At 44.8% G+C, this 12,671-nt stretch overlaps 1 protein-coding gene across 8 annotated transcripts in view; it reads left to right on the forward strand.

Annotated features, from left to right (window-relative positions):
- The window catches only part of LOC110529374 (rho-associated protein kinase 2), a 72,710-nt gene that overhangs the window by 57,375 nt on the left and 2,664 nt on the right, over window positions 1-12,671 (forward strand). The window contains exons 21-33 of one of the 8 annotated variants that reach the window (XR_005052775.2): window positions 1,215-1,318; window positions 2,419-2,605; window positions 3,901-3,994; window positions 4,353-4,447; window positions 5,410-5,601; window positions 7,796-7,967; window positions 8,346-8,573; window positions 9,251-9,318; window positions 9,613-9,701; window positions 9,965-10,043; window positions 10,190-10,460; window positions 10,607-10,919; window positions 11,437-11,530. Coding sequence is in view for 6 of the 8 variants with exons in the window: in XM_036984757.2 (XP_036840652.2) it covers window positions 1,215-1,318; window positions 2,419-2,605; window positions 3,901-3,994; window positions 4,353-4,447; window positions 5,410-5,601; window positions 7,796-7,967; window positions 8,346-8,573; window positions 9,251-9,318; window positions 9,613-9,701; window positions 9,965-10,043; window positions 10,190-10,460; window positions 10,607-10,919; window positions 12,122-12,218 (1,989 nt within the window). In the remaining 2 variants the exon portion in view is untranslated. Of the gene's footprint in view, window positions 1-1,214; window positions 1,319-2,418; window positions 2,606-3,900; window positions 3,995-4,352; window positions 4,448-5,409; window positions 5,602-7,795; window positions 7,968-8,345; window positions 8,574-9,250; window positions 9,319-9,612; window positions 9,702-9,964; window positions 10,044-10,189; window positions 10,461-10,606; window positions 10,920-11,436; window positions 11,531-12,121; window positions 12,230-12,671 lie in introns of all 8 variants that reach the window. The other 7 variants (XM_036984757.2, XM_036984758.2, XR_016497594.1 and 4 more) reach the window with 7 other exon arrangements.

Consider the following 12,671-nt stretch of genomic DNA (forward strand, 5'->3'; position numbering starts at 1 on the left):
CGTGGCCAAGATAAAGTATAGCAATTCGACACATACAACAACACAGAGTTACACATGGAATAAACAAAACATAGTCAATAATACAGTAGAACAAAAGAAAACAAAAATTCTATATACAGTGAGTGCAAATGAGGTAAGTTAAGGAAATAAATAATAAATAAAGGCCATGGTGGCGAAGTAATTACAATATAGCAATTAAACACTGGAATGGTAGATCGGCAGAAGGTGAATGTGCAGGTAGAGATACTGGGGTGCAAACGAGCAAAATAAATAAATACCAGTATGGGGATGAGGTAGGTAGATAGATGGGCTGTTTACAGATGGGCTATGTACAGCTGCAGTGATCTGTAAGCTCCTCTGACAGCTGGTGCTTAAAGCTAGTAAGGGAGATGTGAGTCTCCAGCTTCAGAGATTTTTGCAATTCGTTCCAGTCATGGGCAGCAGAGGATTGGAAGGAAAGACGACCAAAGGAGGAATTGGCTATGGGGGTGACCAGTGAGATATACCTGCTGGAGCGCGTGCTACGAGTGGGTGCTGCTATGGTGATCAGTGAGCTGAGATAATAAGGCAGGGCTTTACCTAGCAGAGACTTGAAGATAACCTGTAGCCAGTGGGTTTGGCGACAAGTAAGAAGCGAGGGCCAACCAACGAGCGTACAGGTCGCAATGGTGGGTAGTGTATGGGGCTTTGGTGACAAAACGGATGGCACTGTGATGGACTGCATCCATCTTGTTGAGTAGAGTGTTGGAGGCTATTTTATAGATGACATCACCGAAGTCGAGGATCGGTAGGATGGTCAGTTTTACGAGGGTATGTTTGGCAGCATGAGTGAAGGATGCTTTGTTGCGATATAGGAAGCCGATTCTAGATTTAATTTTGGATTGGAGATGCTTAATGTGAGTCTGGAAGGAGAGTTTACAGTCTAACCAGACACCCAGGTATTTGTAGTTGTCCACGTATTCTAAGTCAGAGCCGTCCAGAGTAGTGATGCTGGACGGGCGAGCAGGTGCGGGCAGTGATCGATTGAATAGCATGCATTTAGTTTTACTTGCGTTTAAGAACAGTTGGAGGCCACGGAAGGAGAGTTGTATGGCATTGAAGCTCAGATCCCAGATCCCTATGGACCCTGGTAAAAGTAGTGCACTACATATGGAATATGGTGCCATTTGGGACATCCCATAGTTGTTGTGTGTTGACCGTTTCCTCTGTACCAGACCCTGTACAAGACCCAGAACCGGGAGCTGAAGGAGGAGTGTGATGAGAGGAACAAGCTGTATAAAGACATTCAGCAGAGACTGGAGGAGTACCAGGAAGAAAGGTACTGGAACATTAGGATCCAACCAGAAACTGTTCCTTGACACTAAGATTGCAACATTCTGGTAACTTTTCCCCAAATTCCCATGTTTTCCAGAAATCTTACAGTAATCTTACAACCAGGATTTCTTGAAACTTTGGTCAAGGTTAACGGAATTTTGTAACCCTACCTGACACTATTTGTTCACAATACTGAGCCAAGCCAAACTGAGCCGAGCTGTACTGCACTGGCCTGGTTACGTATCTACTGTAGGTGCTGGACTGGACCATTTTGAAAGGAAAATTTCATCTTGACCCTCTGAGCACCTCTAACAAACTGTTGAAGATTAGAGTCATGAGCACACACTTAGTCTCTCTAGGACTGTAGTCTGTCCCTGAAAGATGATCTGTAGCCTAACGTCAACATGCATTCCACCCTTATCACTCAGTCAATTGCGAGATGATAGCCTGACAATACTGCAGGTAATATAATCAGCGTGTTACCTAACCTCCAGTCTACAGGTGACGTGCCATCAATCACCATATCACCAACACAATAAGCTTTGAGCGTCTGACAAAATGACGCAAGATTCTAGTTCTGAGTTAACCGAGATTAACACGCACTGTAAAGTCACACAGACAGACTTTTAACGTGTAGATTCCTGTAACAGCAAGCCCGTAGGACTGTGGGTAAGTGTTTCATAGAAATGGCTATGGAGCTCATTGATTGGCCTGAACATAACGTTTACTGACTTTGAGAGATTAATGTAGGCCTTGGTCGTGTGAATGCCCTGACAAACATGACACTAATGTCATCTGTTCCTCTTTCCCATATTGTAGTGTAAAAAAATCCCACAAACACTGATTTTCCTGGTATTACGGGATTTCCTTTCCGGGCTTCCAGTGACTGCTCTGACATACAGTACTGGACTAGATTAGGTTTCATTAACTTTATTTTCCCATACAGTAGTGTGAGAATTTCCCCACATTCCTAATTTCCAGGGGTCTCTGGCGGCCATAACAGTACTGGGCACAGATTTGGTCTCATTAACATTTCCCAGGTTATAGTGTCCAATTCCCCAATGTTCCCACATTCCCTGATATTCCGGATCGTCTTTCCCTCAGGGATTCCCTGGCGGCCCAGCTGGAGGTGAGCCTGACCAAGGCGGACTCGGAGCAGCTGGCGCGCTCCATCGCCGAAGAGCAGTACTCTGACCTAGAGAAGGAGAAGATCATGAAGGAACTGGAAGTGAAGGAAATGACGGCCAGACACAGGCAGGAGCTAGGAGACAAGGAGGCTACCATCGGCTCGGTGAGAGGGGGAGATAGAGAGGGGGGCAGAGAGAAAGGGAAGGAGAGGGAGTGAGAGGAGACATGATGGCAGGAGCTAGTAGACAACAGGGAGGGAGGGGATAGAGAGAGACAGAGGGAGGAAGAGAGATTGAGAGGGAAGGAGGAAGAGAGACAGAGAGGGGGGATGAGAGGGAGGAAGAGAGACTGACACAGAGAGGGGGGACGAGAGGGAGGAAGAGAGACTGACACAGAGGGGGGGGAGACTGACAGAGGGAGGAAGAGAGACTGACACAGAGAGGGGGGGGGGGACTGACAGAGGGAGGAAGAGAGAGATACCGAGAGTGAAACCGAGACATGAATTCAATCAATCAGTTAAGAATATTGTCAAAGAAGCTAGGTTTCACTGGCTAGGTTTCTGAAGCTAGGTTTCACTAGCTAGGTTTCTGAAGCTAGTTTTCTGAAGCTAGGTTTCACTAGCTAGGTTTCTGAAGCTAGTTTTCTGAAGCTAAGTTTCACTAGCTAGGTTTCTGAAGCTAACTTTCACTAGCTAGGTTTCTGAAGCTAGGTTTCACTAGCTAGGTTTCTGAAGCTAGGTTTCACTAACTAGGTTTCTGAAGCTAGGTTTCACTAGCTAGGTTTCACTAGCTAGGTTTCTGAAGCTAGGTTTCACTAGCTAGGTTTCTGAAGCTAGGTTTCACTAGCTAGGTTTCTGAAGCTAGGTTTCTGAAGCTAGGTTTCTGAAGCTAGGTTTCGGTTTCACTAGCTAGGTTTCACTAGCTAGGTTTCTGAAGCTAGGTTTCTGAAGCTAGGTTTCTGAAGCCAAGTTTCTGAAGCTAGGTTTCTGAAGCCAAGTTTCTGAAGCTAGGTTTCTGAAGCCAAGTTTCACTAGCTAGGTTTCTGAAGCCAAGTTTCACTAGCTAGGTTTCTGAAGCTAGGTTTCACTAGCTAGGTTTCTGAAGCTAGGTTTCACTAGCTAGGTTTCTGATGCTAGGTTTCACTAGCTAGGTTTCACTAGCTAGGTTTCTGAAGCTAGGCATCCATCCAATAGCCAACTGTTTTTCATGCAAATATTCTAAAATCTGCATAAAAAATTCTCGCATTACTCATTTTACAGACACAAAAAGATCCCAATTTGTCTTGCGTATTTTGATTTTGCTGACATTTGGAAAGTTTACTGGAAAATGTGCTTTTTCCATCAGGCTTGTTGTGACATTTTTTTATCCGGCATGTACTGTACTCGCATGAAAAGACCACACACACACACAGTACTTGGAGTGTCTGTAACGCCGACCTGTCCTCTGCTGTCTCCTACAGCTGGAGGAGTCCAACCGCACCCTGACAGTGGACGTGGCCAACCTGGCCAATGAGAAGGAGGAGCTCAATAACCAACTGAAGGAGATGCAGCAACGTGAGTCACGCCTCTCATTGTCTAGACCCCTTGTGCTCTGAGCCCCGGTTTACAGTGGCCAGAATGTAACAGAGATGTTGTGAGAATGTTTGTTATTGGTTTGGTGATGCTGTGTGTTGTCCAAAACATTCCAGGGGTGTTGTGAGAATGTTTAGTATTGGTTTGGTGATGCTGTGTGTTGTCCAAAACATTCCAGAGGTGTTATGAGAACGTTTAGTATTGGTTTGGTGATGCTCTGTGTTGTCCAAAACATTCCAAAGGTGTTATGAGAATGTTTGGTATTGGTTTGGTGATGCTGTGTGTTGTCCAAAACATTCCAGAGTGTTGTGAGAATGTTTGGTATTGGTTTGGTCCACAGAGCTGCAGAAGGCCAGAGAGGAGGAGAGACAGATGAACTGTGTGAAGATGTCCTTTGAGAAGCAGCTGCAGACGGAGAGAACGCTCAAGATTCAGGTGACAGACTGGGCGGATGAGACTGGGCGGATGAGACTGGGCGGATGAGACTGGGCGGATGTGTGTCACGTGTGAACTAGCTGGCTAGTAAGCGCTAGCAGCCATATTGCGGTGACATCACCTGCCCTGAGACCTGTAGTAACGTCACCCTAACCCTACTAAGACGATGTCTGTTTCTGAAGTCTATCTTGTCTACTACTTACTAAAACGACATCTTTACATTTTAGTCATTTAGCAGACGATCTTATCCAGAGTGCGTTACAGTAGTAAGTTAAATACTGTGTACTAATAGTACTACATACTATTTAGAATGTACTGTTTAGTAAAAACAGATGAAGTACACAACAAATATCAACATACTAGGCTCATCCATACTGAGAATGCGCAATTACATTGATTCCCGCCAATAGTTCATTTGGGTACAGCTCGTCATATCTGAATATCAGCTGTTCTTCCTCAATAGTGTGCAGTGAATTATACTAGATGGAAATGAGTATATGACATCCTGGCATTTAAAGCATCGTCTTTCCCAAAATGTCACTTTCTATAAAATTTTATATTTTCACATACCCCAAATGCTTACTATTTAGACAGCAAGTATAGGTATTTGAACACTGCCCATGTTATTGGTAGGGTAATGGTTAGCATAAAACGCTAGCACCTGGAATACAAATGATGGTTGTGTTCATGTCCTGGGTTCAGCAGGACAGAGACAGAACTCCAATGTTACATAGTATGCATATATTTGTTGATTTAATATATAGAGTCAGATGCCTAGTTCCGGACTAAAAAGCATACTCAATAGAGAATCTCCATTACATGTGTGTGTTTTGTTCCAGGACTAGGCTGAATCGTGTGTCAGAGAAACCAGCCCATAACGCATTTTTCATTGAGAATATATATTGCAGTGTGCTGTCCATTATCATAATATATTGTGGACTGTATATGTACATTACCACCAGGCGATCAACAAGCTGGCCGAGATCATGAACCGCAGGGAGACGTTGCGAACGGGTCACAACCGCGACGACACGCTGGACGTGCGCAGGAAGGAGAAGGAGAACAGGAAGCTGCAGCTGGAGCTGAGGTCAGAGAAGGAGAAACTCAACTCCACCATCATCAAGTACCAGAAAGAGATCAACGACATGCAGGCGGTCAGTCTAAAACACAACCTTATACTAACCATCTCACAACCACTTTAACAGGCAGTCAGTCAGTACAACCAAACCACAGCCTTACACAAACCATCACACAACCACTTGAATAGGCAGTCAGTCAGTCCAACCAAACCACAGCCTTATACTAACCATCACACAACCACTTTAACAGGCAGTCAGTCAGTCCAACCAAACCACAGCCTTATACTAACCATCACACATCCTCTTTAACAGGCAGTCAGTCAGTCCAACCAAACCACAACCTTATACTAACCATCACACATCCTCTTTAACAGGCAGTCAGTCAGTCCAACCTAGTGCTGAGTGATTTAACCAACGTTTCGTAATTTGACCAATGTTTTTTTGTTTGTTTTGTGAGTCCAACGCAGCATTTGTCGAAAGAGAATTCAAGTCAAGAACTTTATGGGGGACGCTGAGCTGAAGGCAATTGTAGTTTTCATTAAGCCAAATATTCAATCTACGTGGCAGTTAATGAACATAATCTGACTATTTTTTCCGTCTCGGACAAGAGACAAATGTCCAAAATAAATCCAATGGGTGAACTTTGAACTTAAGCTTGTCGCCTGCCTTCCTGCCTTTGGTACAACGACTCCCATTGTTAAGGTGGAAACATGAGCATCTAGTCATTATATTTTTTTTATTTTTTTTTTATTTTTTATTTTACCTTTATTTAACCAGGCAAGTCAGTTAAGAACAAATTCTTATTTTCAATGACGGCCTGGGAACAGTGGGTTAACTGCCTGTTCAGGGGCAGAACGACAGATTTGTACCTTGTCAGCTCGGGGGTTTGAACTCGCAACCTTCCGGTTACTAGTCCAACGCTCTAACCACTAGGCTACGCTGCCGCCCCATATACAGATCAATTCAATTCAATTCAATTCAAGGGCTTTATTAGCATGGGAAACATGTGTTAACATTGCCAAAGCAAGTGAGGTAGATAATATATAAAGTGAAATAAACATTAAAAAATAACAGTAAACATTACACATACAGAAGTTTCAAAACAATAAAGACATTACAAATGTCATATATATATATATATATATATATATATATATATATATATATATATATATATATATATATACACAGTGTTTTAACAATGTACAAATGGTTAAAGGACACAATATAATATAAATAAGCATAAATATGGGTTGTATTTACAATGGTGTTTGTTCTTCACTGGTTGCCCTTTTCTTGTGGCAACAGGTCACAAATCTTGCTGCTGTGATGGCACAGATCTCTGGACAGATACACTTTTACGCCTGCAACATTAGGTTAGATGCACACAAATGAGGGAGGAATGTACACAACACAACAACGAGGAGGGCAGAGACCGTTTGTGAAAGTATGTCTTATCTACTTTGGAAAACTAGTCAAATGATTTTGTCAGACAGCTCTGTGGCATGCTTAGGCAGGCAATCTAAATAGGATGACTGAAGGCAGTACAGTATGGGGAACACAGAGATAACTGGCTGGCTGACTGCTACTGTCTGAGCAGCGATGAGATGATGACTGAAGGCAGTACAGTATGGGGAACACAGAGATAACTGGCTGGCTGACTGCTACTGTCTGAGCAGCGATGAGATGATGACTGGGGAATGAAAAATAATCAAGTTGTTCATATAGTAATATACACAACTGAACTGTTTTATTATTTCATAGTCATGTCCTATTTTTCTACTGATGTCTACTCAATGTGGACCTGAGAGACGATGGAATATTTTCAATGTTTTGGCAATTGAATGTTCACTATTTGTGTCTTTGGAATTTCCATGACAAAGCTCTAAAGTCATTGTCATGTCATTATTTTAAATGCATTTAATGTTAAAAACAATATATATTGAAATCGAAAACCGTGATACTTTTTTAATAACGGAAACCACCTCAAAAAGCACTTATCGCTCAGCACTAGTCCGACCAAAACACAATCACAATGTTAAACTCAGCATCACACAACCACTTGCTGCTGTGAACATTTCACTGTGAGAGCATCTCACATGTTTTTGTTGTTGTTGTTGTTATTATTACTAGGTAGTGCTGTGGGGAATGAGGCCAGTTGGCTGTAATGACCTCCCACAATTACATCGATATGAAGACACCAGTAAATCCAACCTAACTGACATTCTTTCTGCTAAATTCAAAAGTGTGTGTGTATTTCCACCTCCAGGTGATATCAGACGAGAGCCAGGTGCACATTGAGCTGCAGATGGCCTTGGACAGTAAGGACAGTGACATCGAGCAGCTGCGCTGTCAGCTGACCTCTCTGAGCATCACCTCCATGGACTCCACTAGTTTCAGCAGTGGTAACGACCTGGACATGGACGACAGCGGTTACCCAGGTAACAACACTTTCAACACCCCTCACTTTAGCACCCGAGTCAAAACGACCGAGCACCCGAGTCAAAACGACCGAGCACCCGAGTCAAAACAACCGAGCACCCGAGTCAAAACACTGAGCACGTAGTAATTTAACACTAATTGTTAGTCAATCCTTCCCCCATCTCTGTGCTGTCTCTTTCCACAGTATTTCTTCTCCTCTATCCTCCCCTATCTCTCAGCACAATGTCCCTCACGTTTATTTCCCCCCGTCACTCCTCTATGGCCTTTCCCACCCCTTGTTTCACTATTCCTAAACCTCTGCTTTAAGATACACCTGTTATTCCTTATTCCTGCCTGTTTTCCCTTCCTCCATCTCTCTCTCTGTTGTGGCTGCGTAGTGCACATCACTCACTCCCAGACCTCTGAGTCCATGTCCTTCCACTACCAGCGCACGCAGAAATCTGTCAGCGTTGCCACCCGGCCCTCCTTCAGAGTATCTCACCCTCTCTTTGAGGATGAGGAGGAGGATGAGTATGAAGGAAATGATGGGCAGTTAGAACATGGCTGCCAACCTTTGGCCCTCACCTATGAGCAGCCGCCCCCAGAGCCTGACTGCAGTGGTGCAGGTGAACCCGCATGCTGGTTCAAAGTTCAAACACAATGCAGCTAGTCGCCAAAAATACGCATCTTCTCTCTCCCGCCTCGGCTGTCTGTCTAACACTACTGACAGTGGCTTTACTCAGCTGTGTGTCTAACACTACTGACAGTGGCTTTACAGTGCTACTAATACTGCCTGGTGTTTTGCAGCTGTGTGCGGAAAGTCGCAGCCTAACATTTTGTGGCCCCTGTTAACCTTGAGTTGACTCAAACTATAGTATGAGTACTGTCCAGACTTTGTTTGTCTTTTGGAATGGATCCAGTGTAGGGATCCTGAGCTGTATCTGAAATGGCCCCCTATTCCTTATATAATGCACTTCTTTGACCCATAATGAGTGCACGACATATGTGGTGTCTTTTCAAAGCAGCCCTGCTTTGTTTCAAGCACAATTAGTAGATGATACCAAAATACAATTGCAAGGAAGTCATGTAAAAAAAAATTATAGAGATAAATTAATTGGCAAAAGGGCATAATATGATGCACGCAACGTGTTTGCATTGACAACAGGGGTTTAACTTGTTGAAACAAAGTGTGCCGTGTGGATTGGCTCCTAACCTCCGCTACTTCTCTGCAGTATGGAATATACTGGAATAGTGTATTGCTCTTATTTGCTAATGTAATTCCCTTTTCCCTTGTGCAAAACAGATACCAGGCTGGAGGGCTGGCTGTCACTTCCTGCCAAGAATACCAAGAGGTTTGGATGGGATAGAAAGGTATGCTGCTCCCTCTGGCTCCGCCTATCCTTCTGCTAATACAGTCCTGGGTACTAATAGTATTTGAAATGCTTTATCTTCGATCGATTGAGCTATCCTGGCTCAATGGCAACAAGTGGAATAGTCCCAAAAGTGTAAACGATGTCCATTTAACACTCCGGGCAGGCTCAATCAAACACTCTAAAGTATTCAAAAGAAAACAAACACTATTTGAACCCATGTCTACAGACATTGATATTTCCCCAGTATTTGAGATGATAAAGTGTGACTGTTCTCTCTCTCTCTCTCTGACAGTATGTGGTAGTGAGCAGTAAGAAGATTCTGTTCTACAACAGTGAGATGGACCGAGAGCAGTCCAACCCCTTCATGATCCTAGACATCAAGTGAGTGAAGACATCCACATTCTTATGTGGCTCTGTCTGCTCCCAAATGGCACCCTATTCCCTATATATTGAACTACTTTCAACTAAGGCCCATAGTGCACTGGTTTTAACTAGAGACCTATGTAGCTAATAGGGTGCTATTTGAGACGGAGCCTCTGTTTTCGTCCCATGAATTCCTATGGCCTCTGCTGATAGAGACCAACTGCTTGTATTGAGATGCCTATCATAACCTTGTTCATAACCTTGTTCTTTCCTCCTTGCAGTAAGCTGTTCCACATCCGACCGGTCACTCAGACAGACGTGTACCGCGCTGACGTCAAAGAAATCCCCCGGATATTCCAGGTAATATAACTCAGACACAAAGTTGAGCCAAGCTGTCCTGGACTAGTTTTACATTCCTCTGTTTTGAGCAGTAGAAAAACTGTTAATGGTGAATTTCACTTCTCTCATCCCTCTCTTTTCTGTCTTCCCTTTCTTCCCCCTCACAGATTCTGTACGCCAACGAGGGCGAGAGCAAGCGGGAGCAAGAGTTTGCGGCGGAGCCCCTAACGCTGACAGGCGAGCGCTCATCCTTCGTCAGGCACAAGGGTCACGAATTCATCCCCACGTTCTACCACCTGCCGTCGAGCTGCGAGGCATGCACGCGACCCCTGTGGAACATGTTCAAGCCGCCTCCCGCGCTGGAGTGCCGCCGCTGCCACACCAAGTGCCACAAGGACCACCTAGACCGGAAGGAGGAGGTCATCGCCCCCTGCAGGGGTCAGTAGAGGGCAAAGGTCACATCTTGTTGGGCCGTGGTTCAAATACTCCACTAGTATTGTTAACCAATGTACAGCACAGTTCATAATGGTTTTTCTACCTGTTTTAGAGTGTATTGACTAACCTTAACCCTCGTCTCTCCTCAGTAAACTATGACATGTCCACGGCCAAAGACCTGCTCCTATTGGCCGGCTCTCAGACAGAGCAGAAGAGATGGGTCAGCCAGCTAATCAAACGCATCCCCCGGAAACACCCCACCCCTAGCCCCGCCCCCACTGCAGCCTCTGCTGCCCAAGCCCCCGAGCCACCCTCTCGCTCCTCCCCAGAAACCTCCCCACAAGCCTCCCCCCGCAACACCCCACAACGCTCCCCCCCCCGCAACTCCCCTAGCCTTTCCTACCGCGGAGCCATCAAGGTCCAGCCTAGTCGCCAGAAGACTCAGCTCGAAGGGAAGCCCAGGTGAGACTATGGGTGGGGTTTGACTAGGAACTGGAAATCTTTCAAACGTTGTGTAGTGTAGGAGTGTACTTGTCAGACTATTCATTCTAGGAACTTTCCACAGTAATCACATAATGGTTTATGTTACTTGTCTTTTAGACCAGAGTCATCTTGCTTAGCTTCATGCCAGTTTATGAGCTAATAAGTAAATTATCTTATAAACAAATCTGCAATCATGGCATAATGTTCTTGCTGTTGCTTGAGTCTTTTATGGACTATACTTATTCCAAACTGTCACAACTCTATGTGCCGGTTTCCCAGAGAAAGATTATGCCTAGTCCTGGACTTACACACACTTTCAACACTATAACTTCACAAATAACCAAAGCCAAGTTGATGTCATCAGTGTGAGGTCCATCATTCACCTTTAGCAATGAATACGAAGGGTGTAGAAAGCCTCAGAATGCTGGAAAACTCATTTACTCACATGCTCAGCTAGCTCCTAACTCACTCTCTTCCACTGGCCACTTCCCTTTAGTGCTGGCCCCATGCTCAGAATCATCCTCCACTGACACTTGACTCCTCACCTTTGAACCCCCCCATCATACTAGTGCTAATCACTCTGCTAGACTGTAAGTAGCAGACCCCAGTCAGTATTGTGTGTGACTGTCAGTCTGCTGCACTGCCTGCAATGTCATCTCTACTAACCACTCCCTCTCTCAGCCGCTCATCCATGTCATCTCTACTAACCACTCCCTCTCTCAGCCGCTCATCCATGTCATCTCTACTAACCACTCCCTCTCTCAGCCGCTCATCCATGTCATCTCTACTAACCACTCCCTCTCTCAGCCGCTCATCCATGTCATCTCTACTAACCACTCCCTCTCTCAGCCGCTCATCCATGTCATCTCTACTAACCACTCCCTCTCTCAGCCGCTCCTCCACCCTCTGCCTCATGTCATGCATTTCAAGTAACTGTACAGGGCTGACCCCATGTCCCAATTCTCTACCGTTCTCTATCTAGGAGTGAACTGGATTGGTGTGTATATGGGCTGGACTAGGGAGTTGGCACCATATTTCTTACACCAGTCTTTTTCAATCCATGAAAGTGTACAGTTAGGGCAGAAGGGTAGAGAATCAGGAATTGCTCACTGTAGTGTCTGACTAAAACATGGACTGCAGGCCATGGACTGACACCAGGGGGACTCCCTCTACCGTTTCAGATTGCTTGTTGATTTTGAAAGCCTGAAGGACTGGAGTTGGTCGTTGGAGGATGTCGATGATGATGATGATGATGATGATGATATGTTCGGCTTCTGAGGAAGTGAGGGGTAACTTCAGCAGTGGCTGCTGGGAAATTGAGTTTTTGTTGGAGGCCTTGAGGCCTGATGCATGTGTGGCTCCATTGGTAAGAGCATGGCACCTCAGTCGTAGTTCAATTCTGAGAGGGATAACAGACTAAAAATGTATGCACTCACTGTACTGTAGGTCGCTTTGGATACAAGTGTCTACTAAATGGCATACCGGTATTATCACTATTATGCATGTTTTGTGTGATTTCAATAGGGGCATTAAACAGAATTGATTGCCAGTAATGATTGGGTTGTGTAGAGCTTTCTGATGGGAGTCACTGAGTTGGACATTCACTATAATATGATAATATCTGCTGAAGAACCCACCACAGTCAGTGTTCTGCTGAAGAACCCACCACAGTCAGTGTTCTGCATAAGAACCCACCACAGTCAGTGTTCTGCTGAAGAACCCACCACAGTC

Source organism: Oncorhynchus mykiss, chromosome 8, assembly GCF_057628025.1.
Source record: "Oncorhynchus mykiss isolate SJ-2025 chromosome 8, ASM5762802v1, whole genome shotgun sequence".
In the NCBI taxonomy this organism is placed as follows: Eukaryota; Metazoa; Chordata; class Actinopteri; order Salmoniformes; family Salmonidae; genus Oncorhynchus; species Oncorhynchus mykiss.